The 13,826-nt window shown below is 44.9% G+C and overlaps 1 protein-coding gene across 1 annotated transcript in view; it reads left to right on the top strand.

The window, feature by feature from the left end:
* NRK (Nik related kinase) overlaps positions 1–13,826 on the top strand; it is a 297,759-nt gene that overhangs the window by 222,319 nt on the left and 61,614 nt on the right. The window contains exon 23 of the mRNA XM_040323823.1: positions 11,090–11,263. Within this exon, the coding sequence (XP_040179757.1) occupies positions 11,090–11,263 (174 nt within the window). The remainder of the gene's footprint in view (positions 1–11,089; positions 11,264–13,826) is intronic.

Here is a 13,826-nt window from a genome sequence, read left to right as displayed (position 1 = left end):
AGAACCCAGAACAATATCTAAAGAACCACAGGTCTCACTTGCCTAAGATGGTTCATGATTCAACAATAAGAAAGAGACTGGTCAAAAATGGCATCCATGGCAGGGTTCCAAGGCCAAGGCCAAAGCCACTGCTGACCAAAAAGAACACAAAGACTCATCTCATATTTACCAAAAAACATCTTGATTATCCCCAAGACTTTTAGGCAAATATTCTGTGGACCCATGAGACAAAAATTTTACTTTTGTGGAAGGTGTGCGTCCCGTTACATCTGGCATAAAACAAATACAGCATTTCTTGAGAAGAACATCATACCAACAGTCAGACACAGTGGTGGTAGCGTCTGGGCTGCTTTGCAGCTTCAGGACCTGGACATTGGACAACTTACCATAATTGATGGAACCATGAATTCTGAGCTCTACCAGAAAATCCTAAAGGAGATCATCCGGCCATCAGTTTGTGACCTCAAGTTCAAGTACACTTGGGTTATGCAACAGGACAATGATCCGAAACACAACAGCAAGTCCACCTTCAAACAAAGCAAAATTTAGGTTTTAGAGTGGCCTGTTCAAAGCACGGACTTAAATCCAATTGAGATGCTGTATCATGACCTTACATAGGCTGTTCATGCTGGAAAACCCTTCAATGTGGCTGAATTAAAACCATTCTGCAATAAAGAGTGGGCCAAAATTGCTCAACAGCAATGTAAAAGACTCATTGCCAGTTATCACAAACACTTGATTGCAGTTGTTGCCGCCAAGGGTGGCACAACCAGTTATTAGGTTTATGGGGCAATTACTTTTTCACATAAAGCCAGGCAGGCTTGGACAGCTTTTTTGCCTTAATAAATGAAACCATCATTTAAAAACTGCATTTTGTATTTACTCTACTTACTTTACGGTTATCTTTGTGTAACAATAAAACATTTTTTGATGATCTGAGTCATTTAACCACTTAAAGCGGAGTTCCACCCTATTTTACAACTTTGAACCATCCCTTTTAATACTGCCCCCTTAAATAGATTTGGCATGTTTTTTATTTTTATTTTAAAAACTCACTGTGCTCTGCCGATAAGTTTATTTCTCCCGCCGCGGCGGATTCAGCGCTGCTATGCCTCCTGGGGAGATGCTTGTTATCGAGCCCAGGAGGCAGAAGTATCGCGGGACTTCAGCCGCAGTAAAAAAAAAACTCGAGCGTGCGGGCGGGCGGGCGGAGGCTGAGACATGGTTTACAGCCCCGCCCACCGCACTAATTATGTATTCGGCGGGCGGGACGAGTGTTGATGTCGGCAGATAGAGCAGAGCGGAGCGGGGCGGGCGGAGGCGGAGACATCGTTAACATCCCCGCCCACCGCAGCACTAATTATGTACTCGGCGGGGGGGGGGCGGGGGACAGTGTTGGGAGATAGAGCGGAGCGGGCGGGCGGAGACATGGTTAACAGCCCCGCCCACCGCAATAGTTATGTACTGGGGGGGGGGGGGGGGGGGAGAACGACGACGAGGGGTGTAGTGTGTGTGAGAAAGCACCCAGCTAACACAGCCACTGTGCTATGAAACGGCTGCCTCACTGTGCCATGAAACTCTGTCTCACTTGGGCCATCAAATGCAACCACTGTGCCAAACGCTGCCTAACTGCCCATCAAACGCATCCACTGTGCCAAACGCTGCCTAACTGTGCCCATCAAACGCATCCACTGTGCCAAACGCTGCCTAACTGTGCCCATCAAACGCATCCACTGTGCCAAACGCTGCCTAACTGTGCCCATCAAACGCATCCACTGTGCCAAACGCTGCCTAACTGTGCCCATCAAACGCATCCACACTGCCTAACTGTGCCCATCAAACGCATCCACACTGCCTAACTGTGCTCATCAAACGCATCCACTGTGCCAAACGCTACCTAACTGTGCCCATCAAACGCATCCACTGTGCCAAACGCTACCTAACTGTGCCCATCAAACGCATCCACTGCCTAACTGTGCCCATCAAACGCATCCACACTGCCTAACTGTGCCCATCAAACGCATCCACTGTGCCAAACGCTACCTAACTGTGCCCATCAAACGCATCCACTGTGCCAAACGCTACCTAACTGTGCCCATCAAACGCATCCACTGCCTAACTGTGCCCATCAAACGCATCCACTGTGCCAAACGCTACCTAACTGTGCCCAAACGCATCCACTGCCTAACTGTGCCCATCAAACGCATCCACTGTGCCCAATGCTGCTTCACTGTGCCCGTAAAGCGCATCCATGTGCTGGGGGTGATGCGATTTGGTGGGAGCGTTGCAATGTGCTGGGGGCTATGCGATTTGGCGGGGGGGTGATGCAATGTGCTGGGGCGATGTGATGGCAGGCGATGCTATGTTCTGGTGCGATGTTATGCAATTTGGTGGGGGGCGCGGTGATTTGGTGGGGGGGTATTGCAATGTGCTGGTGCGATGGGGGCTATGCGATTTGGCGGGGGGCAATGCCCTGTGTTGGGTTGATGCAATGTGCTGGGGCGGTGCGACTTGGCAAGGGGCGATGCAATGTGCTGGGGCGATGCAATGTGCTGGGGTGATGTGATTTGGTGGGGGGGCATTGCAATGTGCTGGTGCGATGCGGGCTATGCGATTTGGCGGGGGGCAATGCCCTGTGTTGGGTTGATGCAATGTGCTGGGGCGGTGCGACTTGGCAAGGGGCGATGCAATGTGCTGGGGTGATGCGATTTGGTGGGGGCAATGTGATTTGGTGGGGGGGCATTGCAATGTGCTGGTGCGATGGGGGCTATGCGATTTGGCGGGGGGCAATGCCCTGTGTTGGGTTGATGCAATGTGCTGGGGCGATGTGACTTGGCGAGGGGCGATGCGATTTGGTGGTGGGCGATGCTGTGTGCTGGTGCGATGTTATGCAATTTGTTGGGGGGCGATGCGATTTGGGGGGGGCAATGTTATTTGGTGGGGGGGCAATGCAATGTGCTGGTGCGATGTAATGCAATTTGGCAGGGGGCAATGAGATGTGCTGGGGCCGATGCGGTGTGCTGTGCTGGGGCAGATGCAGGGGCCGATGCGGGTTGCTGTGTCGGGGGCCGATGCGGGTTGCTGTGTCGGAGCCGATGCGGGGGGCTGATGTGTGGTGCTGTGTCGGGGGCCGATGCGGGGTGCCGGAGCCGATGCGGGGTGCCTGAGCCGATGCGGGGTGCCTGAGCCGATGCGGGGTGCCTGAGCCGATGCGGGGTGACGGGGGTCGATGCGGGGTGCCTGAGCCGATGCGGGGTGCCGGGGGTCGATGCGGGGTGCCGGGGGGCGATGCGGGGTGCTGTGTCAGGGGCCGATGCGGGGTGACGGGCCGATGTGGGGTGCCGGGGCTGATGCACCACAGCACAGGGATGGTGGGAACCCCTCATAATGAGCACAGCGGGTGTACAGACCCGGGAACTCAGTGCAGGGATGGTGGGAACCCCTCATAATGAGCACAGCGGGGGTACAGACCCGGGAACTCGGCACAGGGATGGTGGGAACCCCTCATAATGAGCACAGCGGGTGTAGAGACCCGGGAACTCAGTGCAGGGATGGTGGGAACCCCTCATAATGAGCACAGCGGGTGTACAGACCCGGGAACTCAGCACAGGGATGGTGGGAACCCCTCATAATGAGCACAGCGGGTGTACAGACCCGGGAACTCAGCACAGGGATGGTGGGAACCCCTCATAATGGGCACAGCGGGTGTACAGACCTGGGAACTCAGCACAGGGATGGTGGGAACCCCTCATAATGAGCACAGCGGGTGTACAGACCCGGGAACTCAGCACAGGGATGGTGGAACCCCTCATAATGAGCACAGCGGGTGTACAGACCCGGGAACTCAGTGCAGGGATGGTGGGAACCCCTCATGAAGGGTTCCCACCATCCCTGTTATGTGCTGACTTCCTGTGGCTGTACTCCTGCTGTGCTCATTATGAGCGTACGAATCTGAATTGAGTTTCGGGCACAAAATACGAAATAACGGCTAATGCGAAACGGAACTAAACAAAATGAATTTATTGACAGTGCACTTGTCTGGTATATGTATACACACACACCACATATATAACAAGATTATATATATATATATATATATATATATATCTTGTTATGTAGATATATCTGCACAGGAACAAATTATTTCGTATATTTACTGGTTCCTGGAAGGAGGGGAGGAGGGGAGGAGAGGTTTGCATAGATAAGGGGCGGTAACTTCCTCTGACACTCCCGTTGCTATTGAAAACTGATCTGAAACCATTACATTGCTGAGCTTGTGTGAGATCTGCAAGGCTGAAATCCAGGAAGTCATACAGTCTGGCTTCATGATGCCCACACTTAAGATGGCCCCAGTCAATTTCTGTTTTATAAAGTGTCTAAATGCTGTAACAACCTAACAAAACGGACCTTAGTTTACAGACTAACTGTAGTAGAATACATTAAGCTTGTGTATTACAGGGGTTTTCATATTTAAAAAGTTTTTATTTTTAAAATTGTGGCCGGAACTCCGCTTTAAGGACCCCTTCACACCGATATACGTTGGCAGAATGGCACGGCTGGGCACATCCACGTACCTGTACGTGGCCCTTTAAGCCAAATCAAGGGGTCGTGCGCGCGCACAGCCGGCGCGTGCATGCGACCCGGTCCAAACCTCTGTGACCACGGCCGCGGGACCAGAGGACCCGATCGCCGCTGGAGTCCCGCGATCGGTCCCCAGAGCTGGAGAATGGGGAGAGCTGTGTGTAAACACAGCTTCCCCGTTCTTCACTGTGGTGCCGTCATTGATCGTGTGTTCCCTGATATAGGGAAACCCAATCAATGAGGTCACACTTAACCCCTTCAGCGCCCGCTTGTGGTTAACTCCCAAACTGCAATTGTCATTTTCACAGTAAACAATGCATTTTTAATGCATTTTTTGCTGTGAAAATGACAATGGTCCCAAAAATGTGTCAAAATTGTCCGAAGTGTCCGCCATAATGTCGCAGTCATGAAACAAATCGCTGATCGCCGCCATTAGAAGTAAAAAAATAATAATTAATAAAAATGCAATAAAACTATCCCCTATTTTGTAAACGCTATACATTTTGCGCAAACCAATCGATAAACGCTTATTGCGTTTTTTTTTTATACCAAAAATAGGTAGAAGAATACGTATCGGCCTAAACTGAGGGAAAAAAAACGTTTTTTTTTTTTATATATTTTTGGGGGATATTTATTATAGCAAAAAGTAAAAAATATTGCATTTATTTAAAAATTGTTGCTCTATTTTTGTTTATAGCGCAAAAAATAAAAATCGCAGAGGTGATCAAATACCATCAAAAGAAAACTCTATTTGTGGGGAAAAAAGGACGCCAATTTTGTTTGGGAGCCACGTCGCACGACCGCGCAATTATCAGTTAAAGCGACGCAGTGCCGAATCGCAAAAACTGGCCAGGTCCTTTAGCTGCCTAAAGGTCCGGGTTTTAAGTGGTTAAGTTTGACAAATATGGAAAAAATCCAGAAAAGGGGCAAATACTTTTTCACAGCATTGTATGTAGCTGTCACTTAATCAAAATCTTTTTCACAATCTTACAGAAACCCTGCTCTGATTTAAATGGCCAGGTCGCAGCTGGTACATGGACAAAGTTGATATAACTGATGGTGTTAGAAGCATTGTACTTAATGTAAATTTTGTATTTTTCAGCTAAAAAACATTTTGTGCTGTTAGAAGGAAGTTTGATGGCAAAACATACATGCCTTTGAATTTGGTGCAGTTCTCTCTAACCATTCTTTTGTGTTTTTATATTTTTATATCATAACTCAATTGGTGGTCCTAAGCTAGCTAATTACATATCCTTATGTGCTCAAACTTAACTCTAAATTTGCATCTTGCATATGAGTTTCTAATTTCCACCTGTTGATTAATATATGTCAAAATCCTATTTTGTTCCATCGTTTGAAAATCACTTTAAGCTGTGCTGAAAGATCGTATTAATACTACATTATGCTCAGAGGACTCTATGTGCTAAAATCTCATTCCATTTTGTTCAAGATATTATCTTCTTCAATAGGCTTAAACAATTGCATCTAAGTGACCCACATTACATATGAATTAATTCTGTAATTTAAAAGGCCACTATTTTCTCTCCCTTCCTGCTGATAAGAGAATGATATAAAGGAAATGTTCTGGAATTGCTTGTAGTGTTTTACCCTTGGGTGCTTTTTCTTTAAATGAGCAACTACCACCAGGCTTTAATATTTTACAGTTTAGATTTAGAACATCAACTGATGGTGTTCTTTTAACAAAAAGATTTCTAGGGAGGCGTCTGCCTACCAATGTATATGTGAAAGCCTGGGGTCCATGTTTTCTGGAGTCAGCAAGGCACAAATATTAATATGTTTTTCATCATGGTGTCTGCAGCTTGTCTCTGAGGTTTGGTGATATTGATATATTGGTTGTCTTTACTGTGACTAGAATATAGCCAAGCGTGACACTGAGAAATGCCTAACAGCACAACCAAATTGTTTGCTCTGGATAAAATGCATTCATTTCGCATACATTTCTAATTTTTAAGAGCCCATCTAAACTCCAGCTCATGTTGCTTCTCAGCGTTCAGAAGGAAAGTGTGGCAGTCACAGTGCTTTCTTTACAGAAGCTTTAAACTTAAAGCGGAGTTCCGGCCACAATTTCACTTTTTAAATATAAATACCCCTGTAATACACAAGCTTAATGTATTCTAGTAAAGTTAGTCTGTAAACTAAGGTCCGTTTTGTTAGGTTGTTACAGCATTTAGACACTTTATAAAATAGAAATTGACTGGGGCCATCTTAAGTGTGGGCATCATGAAGCCAGACTGTATGACTTCCTGGATTTCAGCCTTGCAGATCTGGCACATGCTCAGTGCTGCACAAGCAGTGTCAGATCAGGTTTCAGCACCTGTGCTGTCCAAGTCACATGATTCTTTGAGACTGGGGAGTGCACAGACTCCTGGAAAGTTACACCCACTACATTCCCAGGAGTCTGTGCGGTGTAGGTTAGGAAGCATTAAGCACCTAGGTGCAGGAAGTGGGAAGATTAACTATTCTGCCTAGCAACAACACTTTAAAGGCATCTAAAAAAAAAAAGGACTAATGACATTTTTTTAAAACTACTGATGTAATGTTATATTTATGGGTGGAACTCCACTTTAACCCTTATAATTGTTTTGTTTAGTTGATGATTCAGCTTCTACCTTTAAAGTGTTACTGAGCCCACAATAGTAAAATCAGTCTGTATATGCAGTAAATCGTGCTTTTTATACTCACTGTGGAACCTAAGGGGTTAATTCTCTGCATTGTGTAAAAAAGACTGTTTGATCCTGTATGCACAGATCCTCCCATTATTGCATTGTCTCCAAATAATGTCTAGATAAGACAGAGTTACTGGAGTCAGACTGCACATACTCAGTTTGGTGTGTACTGCTAGAGCGTGCATGTGATCAGTACAGGGCCAATCCGCACTTTCCAGAAAGAGGGTGAGGGGTCCTGTATCCATAATTTCCATAATATCCATAAGGCCCTGTACACACGAGCTGATATCCGATGAAAACGGTCCGCCGGACCGTTTCCAGCGGACATTTCTGCTCCGGATTTTGATCTGATGGGCTGTACACACCATCAGATCAAAATCCCCATGGAAAACATACGCGGTGACGTGGCCGGGCCGTCGTGGCGACTATGACGCGGCGACGTGCGCGACCCTGGAAGGTAAATACTTCCACGCATGTGTCGAATCACTTCGACGAATGCGAGGGATGGGGATCGCTTGGACTTATCCGGTGAGTCTGTACAGACGAACAGATCAGTCTGACGGACAGGTTTCCAGCGGATAGATTTCTTAGCATGCCAAGAAATTTTTATCCGCTTGAAAACTGGTCGGCTGGACAAATGTCCGCCGAAAAATGTCCGCTAGGCCGTACACACGACCGGGTTTGTCTGCTGGAACTGATCCGCGGATAAATCCCAATGGACAGATCCGGTCGTGTGTACGGGTGTCAGGAGAGTATAGTAGACCAGTACTGTGTGACTGCACAGAGGAGACCCACAATGTATGCGGTGAAGTTAAAAGGTGTTTATTACCAAATAAATGAAGACAACCAGTGCGTAACAAAATAGCATATACAATCAGGGGAAATACCGTATTCATAAACGAAGCCAGGCCGAGGTCATACACAGGGGAAGTCAGCAGATGGGTGAGGATGGGAACACAGCGGATCAGGGAGCGGATGGATGGACAGGCTGCGGGGCAGGAATCCAAGAGGGAACAGGAATCAGGACACAGGGAGGACAAGTCCAGGCAGGGATCAAGGATCAGGTCCAGAAATCAGGGTCAAATACAAGCTCAGGTCCAGGAGGTATGACGATACCAGGGCGAGGAGTGATTACACACGCCGGGTATTTATAGAGGCGTGCTGATTGCATTCAGGTCACACCTGAACGCAGGAAGGGCTGTGTGCTCCACACTGCTAAGAACGCCCCGCTGGTGGACGCCAGTACTGCAGCCCAAGGATAACATAGCAGTAACACCAGCAGGGGGAACCTTCCCTGACAACGGGGCCTTCGGCTCCTGATCCATAATTTAGATAACACTGTGCTGTCAAGATTGGACATGTCGTCCCGCATGTAGTTGTCCTCTTGTGTGCTCACAGCCAGGACCGGTATGGGATAACTCACTTTTTGAGCACACAAGAGGACAATTATATGCGGGACGACTTTTCCATCCTTGACTGTAAAGTGTTAAAATGTGTTAAATTCTGGATCATGAGCCTACTGTCTGCTTGCTTTTCAAAGTATGGGCTTTGCCATAGCGTGATCCCTCTCTGGCTGCGCTGACCCTGAAGCATGCTTCCCTTGAACTGGATGTGCGTGACCCTTTTTCACCTAGTGCTGTGGACCAGGTGCTCCATGGTTCTCATTTTGGCTTGGTATTTACAATAGCTATAGGATCCCATGAGGAAGCCTTTGGCGAAAAGCGTAGTAATCACTGTTGGCGACGGTACATTGATTCCTACGTCTGCCCATCCATATGAAGGATTATCTGTCATGCATTTCTCCTACTACCATTATCTGAATTGAAGTGGGTCATTGAGATAGGCCTCGTTGTACATGCACACATCTTAGCTATTAAGCCTATAAGGAAATGTTACATCCATTTAACTGCACACACATTTTTGATATATTTGCATGACATTTAAACAAAACCTTTTGGATTTTTTTATAAATTTGAGTACTGATCTTTCCTACTTGGGATTATAGATGGCAACCATCTACTATGTAACCATTAAAGTCCTATCCTTTGTTTTTGTTTTTTTGTCCTGGGCCACTTCCCAACAAAGCTTCCTAACAAACGATATAATGCCCCCTGCCTCTCACTTTCTTAAGAACTCTCTTCCTCTGCCTCTCAGTACATTGGTACAAGAAGGAAAAGTGATAAGGTCTGTGGCTACTCTTAATGCCCTGTACCCACAAGGAATTCCATTGGAGTTTAGATAGGGAACATGTTCTCTTTTACTCCGATGGAATTCTGAAGTGATTTTGGTCAGACAAAGGCCCGACCGTGCGTACGGGGCTTTAGTCTTGACTGCCTGTGATCTTCACCCCAGTAAATACTGCATATGGTATTCTTTTATTACCCCTAACTGCACTGACTGGCAGCTTTGTTAATGTGTATATTCTCTTAGGAGGGGTCTATTGTAGCTCCTGCAGGAGTCTGTTGCTGTAAAGAAGTAACATTTTGTTGAAAGGGGATTTACTTTTGCTGCTGGGTATTTATTAATGTTGCTGGGGATTTTACTGTTTATGGTGGGAATTCAATTTTTCAAAGGGGTGGGTAGGGGTTGAGACCATAATCACCTTGGGCCATATTCTTAAAGAAAGTAGGCGGGCGGCGTGTAAGCCATTTACACTCCGCCGCCCCAACCTACAGGAGCAAGTGCTGTATTCCCCAAACACTTGCTCCGTAGTTTGGGGCGGCGGAGTGTAATTGGCCCAGCGTATATCCAAGGGGGCGGCTTCTATTTAAATTAAGCGTGCCCCCGATTCTAACGAACTGCGCATGCGCCGGGCTTAAAATAGCCCAGTGCGCATGCTCCAGTTCTCGGCGTAAAACGTCAATGACGCCGACGTGTGCGTCATTGACGTAAAGTCGTATTCAAGAACGACTTAGTAAAACGACGTACCCGACGGGAAAACACGACGCGGACCCGACGCCATACTTAACATGGCCTACGTGGGACTGGCGTAAGGTTACCCCTCATATAGCAGGGGTAACCTTACGCCTACGCAAACGACGTAAGCAACGGTTACGCGACGCAAATTCGTTCGGGAATCGGCGTATCAGGCTCATTTGCATAAACAAATGAGACCTGAACGTAAACGCCACCTAGCGGCCGGCGGAGTAATTGCATTTAAGATCCGACAGTGTAAGTGACTTACACATGTCGGATCTTCAGCGTATCTATGCGAAAATGATTCTAAGAATCACTTGCATAGATACACTGGCCAAAAAAGAAAGATACGATGGAGTATCCTGAGATACTCCATCGTATCCTTACTCAGAATATGGCCCCTTGTGGTTGGGGGGGGCAGACGGGGTAGGAGAGTGATTCTCTGAAGCACTAGATCACAAGGGTGACAAGAGGAAGGAGTGGTGGGTACCTGCACATATTCTCTGAAGAAAAAAAGTACTGTAAGTCATCTAGTTGGCCTGGGCACAGATTGCAGTGCTGGATCACCGGTCTTCACTGCTGGTAGAGGCACCAGTGAGAGATGTATGGCGATGGATTTAGGTACGGTTTTTTTTTGTTACAGGAGTGGAAATGGAGCATTTTGGGAGGGTGGTTTAGGATTGCCCAGAGATGAGCTTTAATTTTAAAAGCCTAATATTTGCAGAAACATTGTTTTACATTGTAGCTATTAAAAAGCTACTTTCTGATACAACAAATTGTCTTCAGCTCTGACATTTGTCTTTGCCACAGCGAACATTCCTTTTAGTAAAATGACAGATTTATCTTGCTGTGTAGATGGATCCGGGTTAGTGTATATTTCAATCTGCTGCATTATGTGTTAACAGGCAGCTGAACAGCAAAGTGGCAGCAGCAGCAATCAAGGACTCTGGAGCGCCTGCAATCAAAATTATCTGCTGCCAGATCTCTTACAACAGAGCCATCCTTCAGAGACTTCAGTGAATCAGCACAAAAGTCCTCAAAAAAGTCACAGACCTGTGAACAAATCTTTAAATGATCAGGTGAAATCATTATGTTATATGTCTTGTTCTGCTTGTTCACCCAAACAAGAGCGAGAGAGAAAGATAACTTGTCTTTTACTTGTTGTAGGTCACCTTTTGCACTTTGATACAATATTTTTCTCATAGACGTTTCTGTGAAGTAAATACTGTCATAACATCAAGTTCTCTCTTCTCTCCTGTGCTGTCAGTTTGAGTGTACCATTAAACTGCTGACAATGTTGAATTTTCATGAGCAAAATACAATTGCATGGAATAAAAGTCACCGACTTTACCTCTACCTTTTTTCTTTTCTTGCCAATTTCATGGCCATGCAGAAATGCAGTCAGCCATGTAAGGGGAATTTATTACCCATCTGGTTCCTGAATACCTGTTTGGAATCTAGAAGTATACATTATTATGCCTCATACAGACGGTCGTTTTTTGTGATGAAAAAAAACTACGTTTTTGAAAACGTCATTTAAAATGATCGTGTGTGGGAGAAAACGTTGTTTTATGTCTTCTGAAAAATGACAAAAAAAAATTCGAACATGCTCAAATTTTTTGTGTCGTTTTTCAAAACGTCGTTTTTTGTTTCACAGAAATTGACCGTGTGTACCAAAAAACGACGTTTAAAATGACGTTTTTAAACCCGCGCATGCCCAGAAGCTAGTTTCAATGGAAAAAAGTGGTGAAACGTAACCTCGCTTTGCTAGAGCATTGTGAAAAAACGATGGTGTGTAGGCAACGTCGTTTTTGAAAATGATGTTTCAAAAACGTGGTTTTATTTCATGATTTAAAACGTCGTTTTTTTTTCATCACAAAAAACGACCGTCTGTACGCGGCATTAGGATTGTCAGTTGATCTGTCTTTTTATTTTTTATTGCTACCATATAGTGTTTTTATGCAAACGGGTTTTTGTCAAATCCAGTGTCTAATATATTTTTTATGGACACTATGAGTTTTTTTTTTTTTTCAAAAAAGTGTAAATAATCTCATCTTCCTTACATAATCTAACTGGTCAGATGGTTATCATTAGGATTTAAAAGAAATGTGGTTTATACATAAAGGGATTTTTGTTCTGAACATGAATTCTTTACTATGATAGGGGTTAAAACTAGTACATTTTAAACACGTTTTCTCTTTTCCATGTTCGTATCTATATTTATAGTTTGTCAAATGGGTTGTTGTTTACAGACTCCATAGCTAAAGTTGCAATTTACAGATGTAAAGTGTCATTAAATCCACATGCAAATGCTTTATTATGTAGAGCATGGTATGATTAAATCAATGTTAATATATTGGTGAAATATAAATAGTTTTTAGGTCATTTTAGAGTCACAATCACGTGATCCTTTTGCAGCTCTTCAGTAAGTCTATACGCAATATGTGGACGGTTGTGTGATTGATTTAAAAAAAGAAAAACCTAATATAAATGTAAATAGCATTATATAAATTGAACCACATGAAAGCAATGTGTGCACTCATGTATGGACATGGACATTTATTATTGTATGTATATAAAAAAAAAATCTTTGTAGTGTCTCGTGCCCCCCCCCCCCAGGTACCACACCTGAGGTCATGGGGGGAGGCTCCAAGAACATGATCGACAGTGGAACATTTCCTCATCACATGACGTTCTGGCAGTCAAATGATTGATTAAAAACCGATCTAAATGTAAACAACATGTGAAGCAGACCCAATAAGGCAATGTTTGCTTTCATGTGTTTTGTTTCACATAATGTTATTGGATTGGTGGTGTTTTTAATCAAGAATATGATCCCAAATCTCTACCCACTTATTCACATATTCATCAATGATTGACAGCAAAGCATTTCCTCATTGCTTTGCTGTTTAATATTGCCATCTATGTGAATATGTGGGCGGAGTTCTGGAGGTCACATGATCAATTTAAAAATGACTCCAAAAGTAAATAAGATTTTGTGAAACAAAGCACATGAATTAAGCATTTCAATAAGGCTTGTTTCACATAATATTTACATTTTGACCATTTTATTTTAGTAATTTATGTGACTGCCTGAACTCCGCCCACATATTTACATAAATGGCAATGATAAACAGCAGGGCAATGAAAAAATGGTCTGATGTCAATACGTTAATGGCACTGCCCTGCATGGCACCAGGAGTGGTTAAATCTTTATTAGGGGGTACCCTAAAGCTACCTTGGCCTACTACTAACTGCCCTAACACTATTTAGTGTCACAAGTGACACCAGTACAGTGAAACACTTTACTACTTTGGGAGGTGTATGGTGTGTGCGTGGATGTTAGCGCTACTGGCACTAATCTGACGCTGCCTGGGATTGATACTGACCCTTACTGACCCTAACTGATGTCACCCGCCGGGTGATCTGGGGGTTAAAACCTTTTTTATTATATACGGCAGGCACCCTAAGGCTATAAAAAACGAACTAGCGTCACCTGTGACACTAATACGATAATTGCTGGTGATAGGGGGTGAAATAGTTAATTAGGGGGTGATCAGGGGGTTAAAACCTTTATTAGGTAATATATGGGGGTACCTGACGCTATAAAAAACTGACTGTGAAACTAACCAACATACTAAC

Source organism: Rana temporaria, chromosome 9 (assembly GCF_905171775.1).
Source record: "Rana temporaria chromosome 9, aRanTem1.1, whole genome shotgun sequence".
Lineage (NCBI taxonomy): Eukaryota > Metazoa > Chordata > Amphibia > Anura > Ranidae > Rana > Rana temporaria.
This window is presented reverse-complemented; position numbering and strand designations above follow the sequence as displayed.